Source organism: Rhineura floridana, chromosome 15, assembly GCF_030035675.1.
Source record: "Rhineura floridana isolate rRhiFlo1 chromosome 15, rRhiFlo1.hap2, whole genome shotgun sequence".
NCBI classification, from domain to species: Eukaryota; Metazoa; Chordata; class Lepidosauria; order Squamata; family Rhineuridae; genus Rhineura; species Rhineura floridana.
This window is the reverse complement of record NC_084494.1, coordinates 11544845-11560061: the sequence shown is the minus strand read 5'-3', so window position 1 is coordinate 11560061 and position 15217 is coordinate 11544845. Positions and strand designations below refer to the sequence as shown.

At 41.9% G+C, this 15217-nt stretch overlaps 1 protein-coding gene across 15 annotated transcripts in view; it reads right to left on the bottom strand.

Annotated features, from left to right (window-relative positions):
* The window catches only part of COL8A2 (collagen type VIII alpha 2 chain), a 252743-nt gene that overhangs the window by 25583 nt on the left and 211943 nt on the right, over nucleotides 1–15217 (bottom strand). For all 15 annotated transcript variants that reach the window (XM_061596120.1, XM_061596124.1, XM_061596115.1 and 12 more), the window contains one exon: nucleotides 6072–6253. In XM_061596120.1, the coding sequence (XP_061452104.1) occupies nucleotides 6072–6231 (160 nt within the window). In that variant the 5' untranslated portion in view covers nucleotides 6232–6253. The remainder of the gene's footprint in view (nucleotides 1–6071; nucleotides 6254–15217) is intronic.

Genomic DNA, 15217 nt, shown 5'->3' with positions numbered 1-15217 from the left:
ATTCAGAAGTGCAGGGTGCCTTCATAATAGTCACAGCCACACCCCCTTCTAAGAGTATAGAATAATTTGACTAGGCTTGTATACTGCTTTCTGCTTCTCTATCACTGTCACCATTTGATTGTCCTTTCTCACTGTCAGAGTTGTTGTTTGAATTCCTGAGTTCAGTATCTATGTTTATCTCCTGCTGTTACCAAACTGCTTGATGATGATGCGCAGCAACTGCAAGTACTCTTGGATGGAACAGACTATCTTGACCCATTCCAGTCTGGGTTCAGGCCTGGTTATGGGACTGAATCAGCCTTGGTCGCCCTGATGGATTACCTTTGTTGGGAGAAGGACAGGGGGAGTGAGACCCCGTTACTCTTACTTGATCTCTCAGTGGCTTTTGATGCCATTGACCATGGTATCCTTCTGGGCCGACTTGGTGAGATGGGTATTGGAGGCACTGTTTTAGAGTGGTTCTGATCCAATCTCCAAGGTCATTTTCAGAGAACAGCATTGGGTGATTGTGCTGTGGGGTGCCACAGGGTACCATCTTGTCCCCCATGCTGTTTAACATCTGTATGAAGCCCTTGGGAACGGTCATCAGGAGCTTTGGGGTGAGGTATCAGCAGGACGCTGATGATGCCCAGCTCTATTTCTCTGTAACATCTGACTCGGGAGAGACCGTGCAAGCCCTGGACCTCTGCCTGGACTCAGTGGTGGGCTGGATGAGGGCCAATAAACTGAGTCTAAATCATAAGCAAGACAGAGGCACTGTGAGTTGGTGGTTCCCAAGTTCAGATAATTGGTCAGTTGCCTTTTTTTGATGGGGTTGTACTCCCTCTGAAATAGTAGATCCATAGTCTGGGGGTGCTCTTGGATCCATCTTTGTCACTAGAGGCCCAGGTGACCTCAGTGGCTAGGAGTGCCTTTTACCAGCTTTGACTGGTGAGACAGCTGCAGCCATTTCTGGACCAGAATAGCCTGATCACTGCACTGGTAACCTCCAGGCTGGATTACTGTAATGCGCTCTATGTGGGGCTGCCCTTGACGTTGGTTCAGAAGCTGCAGCCGGTGCAAAATGCGGCAGTGAGATTGCTTACTGGGGCAGGGTATCGGCAACATGTCACCCCGCTGCTGAAAAAATTACACTGGCTGCCCATTTGCTACCAGGCCAAGTTCAAGGTTCTAGTTTTGGTGTACCAAGCCCTATACAGCTTGGGACCATATTATCCCTTATATGCGCAGTCAATCACTGCGTTCTACAGGCGAGGGCCTCCTGCAGACACCATCTTATCAGGAGGTCTGTTCTGCACAACATAGGAAATGGACCTTTAGTGTGGCGGCACCTACCCTGTGAAATTCCCTATCCTTTAATATTAGACAGTCACCATCTCTGTTATTTTTTTCAGCGCCTATTGAAAACCTTCCTCTTTCAACAAGCCTTTTAAGTTGAGACCTCATCCCAATCTGTGTCTGTGTTGGAATTTCTTTTTAATATGTTTTTAAACCTTTTTTTTAAACCAATATGTTTTTAACCTTTTTTTTTAAAGATTTCTTGGAAGCTTTTTTTAAAAAAAATGTTTTTTAAAATGTTTTGTTTTAATGTATTTTAAAGTCTGTTTTAAAGTGTTTTTAGTGCTTTTGTTTGCTGCCCTGGGCTCCTGCTGGGAGGAAGGACGGGATATAAATCAAATAGTAAATAAATAATAAATAGATGGTATGCTGCCTTCAGGATTCACTGTCTCTTCTTCAGCAGTTACAGACTTCTCAGACTCTCCACAACTGGAAGTAGGAACTCTTTTCCCTATGATTGGCTCCAATCAGCAGGAAACAACAAACGTTAGAAGATTCTTCTCAGTGGCTAACACATTTCTCTTTCATGCTGAGTGGCTCGTAGGACTAGGGTTGCCAGGTCTCTGGTTTTTGCCCAGAGACTCCATATTTTTTGGGTCCTCTCTGGACCTGTTACCTTAATCTCCAGACTCTCCGCTTTCATTTTTTAAAAAAGATTGCGTTTCTAGGTGGTCTGGTTCACAAGATATACACCCAAACATCACCTGCAGCCCTGCAACTTCTGTTAAATTAGCTTGTAGCTGGCTGCCCTAACCCCACCCTTTCAGGTTTGTAGCCAATAAGTAAAGTCAGAGTTGTGATTGACAAGGGATTTATTGGCCTCCAGGCAGTACCTAGACTGCATTGCAACACCAGAAAACTGTTGTTTTTTACAACTTATCTGAAAAATCTCATACACTGAGTAAGTATATAGCTTTCAGCAGTACCAAAAGTCTTTTTCTCTCTTGTGTGCAGGAATCAAATCAGTTTAAATTTTTCTGGTCTGTTGAAGAGGGCAGTGTTTTGAAAACCTTCCCAAGCTTTAATCCAATACCCGCTTTTCTGGAAGTAAAGCTGCAATGCTAATCCCAAATAACCAGAGTCAACCCTACTGAATTCAATAGGACTTCCTTTTGAGTAGACATGGTTAGAATTGTGCTGTAAATTAATGGGACTTTAGAGTGAACATAGCAAAGGATTGTGTTCGTGTTGTAAATCTTTCTCTCCCCCTCCAATCCTATTTTTTAAAGCAGTTAGGCAGGGCTTACATAGGTATCACTGCTTTTATTAGGTAGGAAACTAATACTGATTTTATTATTTTTTTAAAAAAATGTTCTGCAATGACCAACTGGTTTTAACAATAAACTATTATATGGAGTGTATGTATTTTTACATTTCCAGTGTGTGTGTATATATGGAGTCTTCCCAACAACCCTGTGAGGTAGGGTTGGTGACTGGAAACCAAGGCAGCTCACAACAAGGAATAAGTCCCTTTAAAATCCAATAACCGTAAAACCAAGTATAAAACAGTTGCAAAACAGCTTAAAGTGGTATTATTCTGAATTTTGGGATGTGTGAGTGAAGTTCCGTATCACTTGAGGTTGCAGTTCTGTGCATGCTTCCCTGTTTGTGTAAGCCCCATTGAATACATGGAGACTTCTTTCTGAGTAAACAAATATAGGATTGCACTATAAATATTTTACAGGTTGTATAAATAGTAAACATCTTTGACAGTCATGCTTATATAAATATTTCTTCATACTATGTCCCGATAAGTATCTGATTACACACTATGGTTGTGCATTATTATTTCCTCTACATTTTAAGTGTGCCCTTCTTCCTTGGGGTGGTCATGGTTCCTCTCTGTTGTTTTCACCCTGAGGGGCAGATTAGGCTGAGAGATGGTGAGTCACCCAGTAAACGTCATAGCTCATTTCCATTTTAAAAAAGTAATTAAAATGATTTACATGCGACCAAGGTTTATTAAGTAAATCCACACAATACATTTAAAGCACATCCCACTAGCATATAAAGTGCATTACTTCCCCTAAAGAAACCTGGGAAGTGTAGTTTCCCCCTCACAGTTATAGTTCCCACCACTCTTAACTAACTATAGTTACCATGTGGTGTCATTCATGTGCTTCAAATATGTATTGAATGTGCTTTAAAGGAATGGTGTGGATCTGTCCTAGTATGCTGTGTATTCATTAGTGAATTGAAAAGAACAATTTAAAAAGATACTTCCTTTAAACAGGGGAATGGCTATACCTCAGTGCATGCAAAAGTCCATAATTCAATTTCGGAAAAGACTATTGCCTGGAATCCTGGAGAGCCAATGCTAGTCCATGTCATCAGTACTGAGCTAGATGGTACCAAATGGCCTATGTTGGTATAAGGCAGATTCCTTTGTTCCCAAAAGTGGAAAGAGACTCCAAAATTTATTTATGTATTTTATTTCCACATTTATATACTGCTTTATTGTAAAAAAATCTCAAAGTGGTTTCTAGAAGGAATTAAAGCTATAAAATTATTGGCAAAAACAGTTAAAGACGTATTTAAAAAATTCAAAATAATAAAATCAACAATGAGTTAAAAACAGACAAAAACAGACATGCCTAGGTAGGCTTGCCTCAATAAAAATGTTTTTAGCAGGTGCAGAACAAGTACTATTGTATTTTAGTATTATTTTGTTATTCATTGTATTTTTATGCTATTTTATGTTCACCGCCCAGAGAGCTATTGCTAGTCGGGTGGTATATAAATTTAATAAATAATAATAATAATAATAATAAATAATAATAATACTATGTGGCACCCATAACATGGAAAGCACACCTTAAACTTGGCCTGGTAGCAAATCAGCAACCAGTGCAGATTTCAGAGCAGAGGTATTTCGTGCTGACTCATGTCAGCAATCATGCCACAGCATTCTGCACTAACTGCAGCCCTTGGGTTAGGTTGTGCTGCATGGGGATTTCTGTGACCTTGGCTGACTGGCTGCCAGGGTTTTTTTTAGTTTTGGTTTTCGGTTAGGAATCCTGACTGGTTGTGGGATGCTGAGTTTTCTGCCTTACTGATAGGCATTTTGTTGTGGTTGGTATGGTAGTGGATTTTGGAAATCACTGTCTTTTCTTTTTCTATTTGCATTTCATTTACCTTAAACCTCACTCCCTTACATCCACAGAAGCATCAACAGTGGTTCCACACACTCAGCTCTAGCCACTTAAATCCACTGATGATGTATCTTATGGTTTGTTTCTTGTTCAATAGTGGTAAAAGTGAATTCACATACTAGGAAGTGTGGCTGCAACTGTTGTTGTTCCCAAGCTGCTGCCTGTGAAGGTAGGCCAAACCATGTGTATTTCCTCTCTGTCAATTATTACTCACTGGAATTGGGTTGGCTCTCAAATTGAGTTTATAGCAGCCCACAGGGTAGACAGAAAAGGGTAGAGAATCTTCTTACTCTCACTCATTTCTCAAACCTCTTTCTGAAGTGAAGGGTCAAATCTGTAAAGATGTTTGGAGCAACCATGTTAAAAGTAGGGGCAGGGCATTCCAGGCAGGGAGTTGCCAACCCTGCTTGGATATGGATATCGTAGCAGAAGATCCCTAGTCGAGCCTTACCAATAGCACAATCCAAACTATATCTACTCAGAAGTAAGTCCTATTGAGTTCTATGGGGCTTAGTCCCTTAGTAAGTATGTTTACAACTGCAGCCTTCAGGGGCATCCATCTCTACTCCTTAGTGCTCCCATCTAACATCTCCACAACACTAGGCTCTTTTCTTCCTGCAACAACCTTCTGGTGACTGGTCTGGCCTGAGGGCACTTAAACCCTTCTTGCCAGTAGGCTAGATTAAACGTTCCCTACCCAGGCTCCATTTTTTAGCTGAGATTGCTATCTTAATTTCCAATCAGAAAAATGTTTTTGTTTGAATTGTATGCTTCAAGCAACTATGGTTGATGCTTAAATGTATCAACTTAATGACATCACTAGGGCTTGCTCCTGTGACATCACTAAGGCCCACCCCTGTGACATCACTTGGGACAACCTCTGTGACTTGGGCCCGCTCCTGAAATCTCAGGGTTTGGGATGCTTCTGACCTGGCAACCCTACCTAGGATGTTGGAGACGCTGGGACTTGGCTCCTGAAAAAGTGAGGGGTCTAAGTTCCCCTGAGACCCTGGATAATTACACTTCTGCTAATGGGAGACCACACACTACAGCTTTGTGGCCTCCAGTAACCTCTGCTCGTCAGAGACAGGCTGCCACAGGGACACACACTCTCTTAGGAACCCCTGCGAGACAGCCAAACTGGCACAGGCTCTCTGTCCCCTAGCAACCAGTGCTGGGAGACACAGCATGATGGCCTCCTATCTCCTAGCAACTACCACTTGGAGCTAAAACATCCTCGCTGTTAATGGTGGTTTCCACTATAGGAGAAAAGAGGCAGGACAGAGACAGCCATCACTGCTGTAGGGGTCTAGGTAGAGGAGGTATGAAACTGATATGAGAAGCCATCATGCCATTAAACACAGAGATGAAGACGACTGCTTTTAAAGACTATCTTTTGTATGCCACCCTATAACCAGCTCTCAGGGCTTTGTGCAAGAAGAATCAAAGCAGATTAAGAGGTATAAAACAGGTTACAAATATAAGTTGTGTAGGCTTGGAAGCTGTATTTCTTTCAAGGGAAAACTCCACCCCCTCCCAATTTCTGTCTCCATCCACCTCATGCAACTGAAGGCTACTTACCTATGTACTGCCCTTTGCCTTCCCGATATGGAGGGCCGAGAGGTCCTTTCACCACAGGCTGCATGTATTTGATCTGCCCATAACCACCTCCAGTTCCCCCTCCGGTCACTGTGGATATGGCAACCATCAGCAACAGCCACAGGGTTACTTCATGGAGCATCGTGGCTTTGTTGGGAGTCCCTCTGCAAACAAGACGTGACAGCAAAATCACTTGTGAGAGACTCTCCAAGCTGTTCCCATTGGGTCTGGTTTGCAAAAACAAAGCAGATTTTCCTAAAGCAGGAATGGGAACCTCAGGCCTGGGGACCAAATGCGGCCCTCCAGGCTTCTCTGTACGGCCCCAGGACTCTCTGCAGGCCACATCCTCTCCCAAGCCACTGCTTTGCACCCTCCTTGAGTGTTTTTGCCTGGCTGGAATGTGTCCTTGGAGTCTTTTTTAAAAAAATGAGTCTTTGAATTCTGATAATACTTCTTGCTTGCCTGGATGGAGGATAGGAAGGGCTGTGAGTGTGTATGTAGAAACTAGCTACCTGTACAGAGGTAAAAATCGCATTTACTCCTCTGCCTGCTTTTGGCTGTGGCCCTGCGAGTGGCCCTGGGAAGCTTATCCAGAAAGGAATGTGGCTGAAAAAGGTGAGTAAAGTTCCCAGTGTTTTCTCTCTGCTATTTTCTTCTCAATCTCCCAAGCCCCTGACACCCTAACTCTCCTCCTTTGTACCCTCTGGTTCCTGATGCTGCCAAATTATCACATTGATTATCACACTGAAGCCTTTCTATCTACATTCCTCCTCATAAAAGCCCCTGGGTTGCATCAGAGGAGTCCCATGAAAATTAATGGGCCTCACTTAGCCGAATCCATTAATTTCAGTGGGTCTACTCTGAGTGGGACAAGCATTGGATACAACCCCCTGTATTTATCATTGCCCCTCCTGGAACATGTTGCTCACACTACTGGCAGACAACAAGAACATCTCATCTACAGTGTAGACAGATGAGGGACAAGAATCAGAAGGACAGCTGTCCTGTATCATTTTGAGATGAAGTGGGAATTTCAGCAAGTATTTTTCATCCTTGCGTGGCATGTGGCACCTGCCAAATCCCCTATGCTCAATACCTATTGAGCATACAGGACACACTCCCCCCCCACTCCCCAATTCTCCTTTGCATCAGGTTATCCCAGGAGCATTCCTGGGCTCATTCTGAGAGGAAGGGTGGGATATTGACAGACAGACAGACAGACAGACAGACAGACAGACAGACAGACAGACAGACAGACAGACAGACAGACAGACAGACAGATAGATAGATAGATAGATAGATAGATAGATAGACAGATCAGACAGACAGACACACAGACAGACAGACAGACAGACAGACAGACAGACAGACAGACAGACAGATAGATAGATAGATAGATAGATAGATAGATAGATAGATAGATAGATAGATAGATAGATAGATAGATAGATAGATAGATAGATGACCCTGACACAACTGGGAATAGAGATGGGAATTTAAATTCCTTAAATATGTGCCCTTAAATATTAGACAGAAGCCATCTCTGTTATCTTTTCAGCGCCTATCGAAGACCTTCCTCTTTCAACAAGCCTTTTCAGTTGACACTTTATCCCAGTCTGCATCTGTGTTGGAATTGCTTTTAAATATGTTTTTAAACCTTTTTTTAAACAATATGTTTTTAACCTTGTTTTTAATGATGTCTTGAAAGCTTTTTAAAAAAAAATGTTTTTAAAGATGTTTTGTTTTAATGTATTTTAAAGTCTGTTTTTATGATGTTTTAAAGTGTTTTTAGTGCTTTTGTTTGCTGCCCCGGGCTCCTGTTGGAAGGAAGGGTGGGATATAAATAACTAAATAACTAATTTGATTCAGTTCACATTTAAAGCCAAATTGATCAAATCTGAACTTCCCAAAACAACATGAGAACCAAAACCCAGCTATCCTTCAAAATTCACACTTATCTGAAGTTTGCAGTGCAGTTCTCCAACCAACCAATGTTTACAAAAATGCATATATTAGGGGGAAGTGTGCTTAAAAATGACTATAAGGTGAAAATAACATTAAAATGCATTATATTAGGAGAAATTGCCTGCAAAAATGTGCACAACTGCAAATTGTCACACACTGTCAAAACTGCATAGAATATATATTTATTAGGAGAGATTTGCATTAAATGCTGAAGAATTTTCATGAGGATTTAACAAAAACACACAATCCACAAATTGCTGCAGAAATGTGTAGAACTGAATTTAAGACTGGAAAAATTAGAAACGGAGAGAACCAAAATCAACAGAACTTGGGACACATCTTGAATGCATAGCTAGCTCCTGGGGTGGGTGGGAGGAGAATCCATGTGAACATGCCATTTCGATCAGGCCATATGTTTCGACAATAGCCCGAGCATATATTTAATTATTTGAAAGCATTTCTAGGTTGCTTTTCAGTAAAACAAATGAACACTCAAAGTGGCTTACAAAAAAGAGCAATGAAAGAACAGTATCATAAAACATCCATGGTGTGGCACAGAGGTCAATTAAAAGCTGGCATCAGTGAACAGACGCAAACCTCCGTGACTGCCTGTCATATCACAGGGGGCAGGTCATGACATAAGGTAGGCACCGCCACAGAGAATACCCGCCACTGTGTTTCTGCCAGATGTATTTCTGTATGATCAGCAAGGCATCCTCTGATAATCTTAAGTGGTCTCACAGATGGGGAGACACTCTTTCAGGTAACCTGGTCCCGAGATGGTTTAGATGCAGTGATCTTCAACCTTGGGTCCCATTTGTTCCTGGATTACAACTCTCATCATTCCTGAACACTGGCTAAGCTGGCTGATCATGATGGGAGATGTTGTCCAGCAACATCTGGGGACCCAAGGTTGAAGACCACTGGTTTATTATTTATTTATAATACCTCTAGGATGCTCTAGAACCCCATCTAGGATGCACACCTTAACGTGGTGAGGGGGTTTGAGAGTGTTGAAGAAGCTGAGAGCAATGCCGTCAGGAGTCTAGGCCAAGAGGTTAGATTCCTAGCAGGGTCACCCAAGGCAGAATGGTCAAAGCTGAGACACCGGACTAAGATGCATCGAAACTCAGAGGAAGGCAATGGTAAACCACCTCTGAATACTTCTTATCACGAAAACCCTATGAACAGAGTATCCAAAATGCAACATGAGATAGTGCTGGAAGATGAGACTCCCAGGTCAGAAGGCATTCACCGAGCTACTGGGGAAGAACAAAGGACAAGTACAAGTAGCACTGTGACTAATGACAAAGCTGGGTCAAAGCCGAAAGGAAGCCCAGAGGCTGATGCACACAGATGCAAAAGGAGAGTCCAGAGTTGTACGACACACACAATAGGAACATGAAATGTGAGACACATGAACCAGGGAAAGTTAGAAATTGTCAAGCAAGAAATGAAACGTATCAGCATTATAATACTTGGGGTGAGTGAATTAAAATGGATGGAAATGGGACATTTTCAGTCAGGCAACTACAAAATATTTTACGCAGGAAATGAGAAATTAAGAAGAAATGGGGTTGCTTTAATAGTAAGAAGTGACGTAGCAAAAACAATTAAGAGCTATAACGCAAGGTCTGAGTGATTTATATCAATGAGATTTAATGGGAAACCTATTAATATAACCATCATCCAAGTCTACGCTCCAACAGCAAATACAGAAGAAGAGGAATTGGAGAGATTTTACGCAGAAGTACAGGAAGAAATTGATCACGCCCCAAAACAAGATGTGCTGATAATCATGGGGGACTGGAATGCAAAAGTAGGTAACAGAGAAGAACTAGGAATTGTGGGGAAATGGAGCTTAGGAGATAGAAATGAAGCAGGAGAAAGACATCAAATTCTGTGAAGCTAGTAATTTATTTCTTGCAAATACATTTTTTGAGCAACCGAAAAAACAACTGTGCACATGGACATCACCAAATGGCCAATATAAGAATCAAATTGATTATATAATTGGTAGCAGAAGATGGAGAAGTTCCATACTTTCTGCGAAAACAAGACCAGGAGCAGACTGCGGTACAGATCATGAACTGGTCATATCGAAAATCAGAGTAAAGCTAAAAAAGAACAACAAAGCAATTGTAATGCCAAAATACAATTTAAACAACATCCCAGAAGAATATAAATGAATGAAATGGACTGCCTTCAAGTCGATCCCAACTTATGGCGACCCCATGAATAGGGTTTTCATGGTAAGTGGTATTCAGAGGGGGTTTACCATTGCCTTCCTCTGAGGCTGAGAGGCAGTGACTGGCCCAAGGTCACCCAGTGAGCTTCATGGCTGTGCGGGGATTTGAACCCTAGTCTCCCAGGTTGTAGTCCAACACTCAAACCACTACGCCACGCTGGCTCTCAGAAGAATATAAGGATCAAATAAGGGACAGATTTGAGGCTTTAAACTTAGTTGACAGAGAACCAGAAGATCTATGGATTGAAGTCAGAGACGTTATCAGGGAAGAATGCAAAAAGACAATACCTCTAGTTAAAGAGAGAGAAAGACCTCAATGGATGACTGAAGAAACTCTTAAAATGGTTAAAGACAGAAGGAAAGCAAAAGCAAAAGGAGATGGAAACATGGTTAGAACCCTAAATGAAACAATACAGCAACTAGTACGTAGGGACAAAGAGAGCCATTACAATGTATTGTATAGAAATAGAAGAGGACAACAAAAAGGGTAGAACAAGAGCCCAAATGAAAGAGAAATTTAAACCAAGGGTAGGGATGTTGAATAATCAACAGGAGATGAAATAAAAGGAAGATGAAAGCAATACACTGAAGAACTCTGTAAAAGAGATGCAAGGATGACAGATTCATTCACAGGGGAACTGTATGATGAACCAGAAATTTTAGAATGTGAGGTGAAAGCTGCTCTTAAAATACTTGGAAGAAACAAATCACCAGGAACAGATGGCATACCAACAGAGTTGCTATAAGCTAGTGAGACTGGATCTGTCCAAATTTTGACAAAAATTTGTCAACAAATACGGAAAACTAAACAATGGCCCACAGACTGGCAGTGTTCCATGTACATCCCAATTCCAAAGAAAATGGATCCCAGGGAATGCAGTAATATCAAACTATTGCCTTAATATCCCATGCAAGTGAAGTAATGCTCAAGATTCTACAACAAAGGCTCTCACCATATATGGAGCGAGAAATGCCAGAGGTCCAAGCTGGATTTAGAAAGGGAAGAGGTACCAGAGATCATATCGCAAACATACGTTGGATAATGGAACGGACCAAGGAATTTCAGAAGGAAATCACCCTGTGCTTTATAGATTACAGAAAGCCTTTGACTGTGTAGAGCACTGTTCTTCAACCTTGGGTCCCCAGATGTTGTCAGACTACAACTCCCATCAACCCCAGCCAGCTTAGCCAATGGCAATGGATGACGGGAGTTGTAGTCCAACAACATCTGGCGACCCAAGGTTGAAGAACACTGGTGTAGAGCATGAAAAACTATGGAATGCTGTAAAAGAAATGTGGGTGCCACAGTATCTGTTTGTCCTGATGTGCAACCTATACTCTGGACAAGAGGCTACTGTAAGGACAGAATATGGGAAAACCAATTTGTTCCCCATCCAAAAGGGTGTGTGACAGGGGTGTATTTTATCACCCTACTTGTTTAATCTATATGCTGAACATATCATACGGAAAGTGGGATTGGACCAAGATGAAGGAGGTGTGAAAATTGGAGGGAGAAATATCAATAATTTAAGATACGCAGATGATACCATGCTCTTAGCAGAAACCAGTAATGATTTGAAGCTAATGCTGATGAAAGTTAGAGGAAAGCACAAAAGCAGACTACAGCTGAATGTCAAGAAGAGTAAAGTAATGACAACAGAAGATTTATGTAACTTTAAAGTTGACAACGAGGATATAGCTATGAGAGAATTAGAAAAGATCCTTACTTTGGACACATAATGAGAAGACATGATTCACTAGAAAAGACCATAATGATGGGAAAAACAGAAGGGAGTAGAAAAAGAGGAAGGCCAAACAAGAGATGGATTGATTCCATCAAGGAAGCCATAGACCTGAACTTACAAGATCTGAACAGGGTGGTTCACGACAGATGCTCTTGGAGGTCGCTCATTCATAGGGTCGCCATAAGTCATAATCGACTTGAAGGCACATAACAACAACAACATTATTTATTAAATTTATATCCCACTTTTCCTCCAAGGAGTTCAAGGTGGTATACATGGTTCTCCTCCCTCTCTTTTACCCTCACAACAACCCTGTGAGGTAGGTTAGGCTGTGAGACTGTGAATGACTGAAGATCACCTAGCAAACTTAATGGCTGAGTGGGGATCTGAACTCTGGTCTCCCAGGTCCTAGTCCAATACTCTAATCACTACACCACACTGGCTCTAGGGCTTTGTATGCTAACAATGACATTTTAAAACTGACTTGGTAGCAAACCAGCAGCCAGTGCAGTTCTTTCAGCACAGGAGTTGCATGTGCATGGTTAGATATCCCCCATTCAGCATTCTTTTTGTAAACCCCCCCCACAATTCTTTAAACTGAATAGTTGAATAAACAGGAAATATAAAGTGAAATATGTAGGTGAGTCAGGATACAGAAAGAGTAATTGTAATGGGAGCACAGTGTAACTTTTATGTCACTTTTCTAGGTTGTGCAGAAATAACAGCAAAAGCCAATTATAAAAAGAACAGACATCTACTGGGGGGGGGGATGGTGTTACAGAATCCACTACCACGCACAGGCCAATAGTGGGGAATGTCCATGTTCTGGCTGATTAGTATAGTCAATAAAATCAAACCATGTGGCAAAGAAAGTGTCACTCTTACTCTGATCTCAGGCCACCCCTAGCTTTTGTGTTAATTTCTCCAGGAGAGGAAGGTGCCATATGTGATCATACCATTTGTCCAGAGAGATGCCACAGAGGGCCTTCCGTTTTGTCACTATGACTGCATGAGCAGTGACCAGCAACAGTTGGATGAGTTCTTTAGATCTAAGATCTCTGTTAGGTCCTATAGTCCAAGCAGTGCCAATTCTAGGGTTCTCTCTCAACACTCTTTTTGGTAATGCTTTTAATCTCAGTAAAAACCGTTTGCCAAAAAGATGTTACCTTTACACATTCCCATCACATGGAGGTATGATCCAATGGTGGCACACGTACACCAGCATGTGGCAGGGGATTCACACTGAATGTGAGAGGCGCCTGGGAGTGAGATACCTCTTGTGTAGCACTTTGAGTGCTGTCGCTCTATGTTGGGCTGAAAGATTTTGAAAAGGAGGCTTGTCCCATAAAGCATTCCAATCTGCTCCATCTATATGTACCCCTAAATCCTCTTCCCAGGTCAGGTTGGGGCTACCTATGTCATATTCAAGAAGCATCTTATAGATCTGCAAGATCGGCCCTTTAAAGCATACTGCATCTGAGGGTACTAGACGTTCCCTCTGAGTCAAATTTCTAGTCGCAGTGGCCTTCACTGCTAGAGCACAAATATATGAATTAATTTGATTCCAGGCCAGCGAGGAAAGCCACACCCCCTGGAGTTTCTGTCTGACATCTGCTTCCGTTAGTGGTTCATGCAGTCTATAAAAGTAATAAAGCCATTAAAGCTGCTGGGCCTTCCACCTAGCTATCTTTTTTGACCTATATTTGTTATTAAAGGCGGGGTGGAACACCAAGGGATCAGAGGGGACAGAACAGGGGTTAGGACAGGCGTCCACAGCTTCCATACTCAAAACATGGCAAGGGCGAAATAATTGTTTAACCAAGCAAGCTTATGTTTATAAAAAGGGAAAAAACTAAGTGGGACCCCATCAATTTCTGTAAGCTCCAAATGCACCCATTGTTTCACTGGGTCTTTCAAACCAAATGGGACCATATGGCTTAGCTGGCAGGCCTTGTAGTACACTTTTAAATTAGGGATCCCCCATCCTCTCTGGTGCTGGTGCCTGTATAACAAAGACTTCAAGATCCTTGGCTGAGACTGAAACATACATGCTATCAATTTCTTTTGTCATAATGCTAGTTGGGGAGGTGGGATCCATACTGGCAAAGTTAGAAAGAGGTAGGTTAGCTTAGGTAGTGCTGTCATCTTGACAGCCATTATTTGGTCCATCAGAGACAGATTTTACTTTGTCTACCCAATTAGATGAGTGATCTGTTGCCATTCAGGTCCATAGTTAGCTAAAAAAAGATGTTTGAGGTTTCTAGTAACATTTATACCAAGATACTGGAAAGCTTTATGACATCTAGGAATAGACAGCTTCTCCGAGAAAGTTTTCTGCACACTTGGGGGTATATGGGTTCCCAGGAATTCAGATTTTGTGAAGTTCACCCTTAGACTGGCTACTGCTTGAAATTCTGATAATTCTGCTTGTAATGCTGAGGCAGCATCTAGCAGATTTGATTGGATTAGCACCATGTTGTCTGCATATAATCCAAGGAGGTATTTATTCCCTCTCACAGCTATGCCTTTGATCTGAGGATTCACCCTTAAGCGGCGTGGTAGTGCTTCAGTGGCCAAAATAAAAAGCAATGGCGAGAGGGGGCTGCTCTGAGTTGTATCCATTAAGCCTAATTTTTGTATAGGAAGCGTTATAGGCCATGTTTGAAACGTGGACCGAATTTCAAAGATTTGAATAATTCTGCTAAAAAGCCCCACTCCAAACTACCGAAGGCCTTGAAGATATCTAGGGCTAGCAATGCTAGAGGAAACCCAGACATCTTACAATGAGAATATTTAGGAGCTTGAGAATGGGGTCCATTATCTATCTACTGGGGAGGAAACCAGCTTGGTTCTGATGGATATAGTTGCCTAGTATATGTTTAAGTCAGGAGGTAAGGATAGCAGTAAACAATATATAATCTTGATTCAATAGGGAGATTGGTTCATAAGATTCACCAATGAGAGGGTCCTTAAAGGGCTTGGGGATAACATCTTGGAATGTTTCCTTTTTTCCGGGAGGGGAGCACCATGTAAAATATCATTAAAAAGTTGAAGGAAAGGAGGAAGAAAAATATTGGAGTACTGTTTATAAAAAGTACCTGTATATCCATCAGGACCAGGGGCTTTATTACTTTTAACTTGCTTTATAGCTTCGAAGAGTTCTTCCTGCA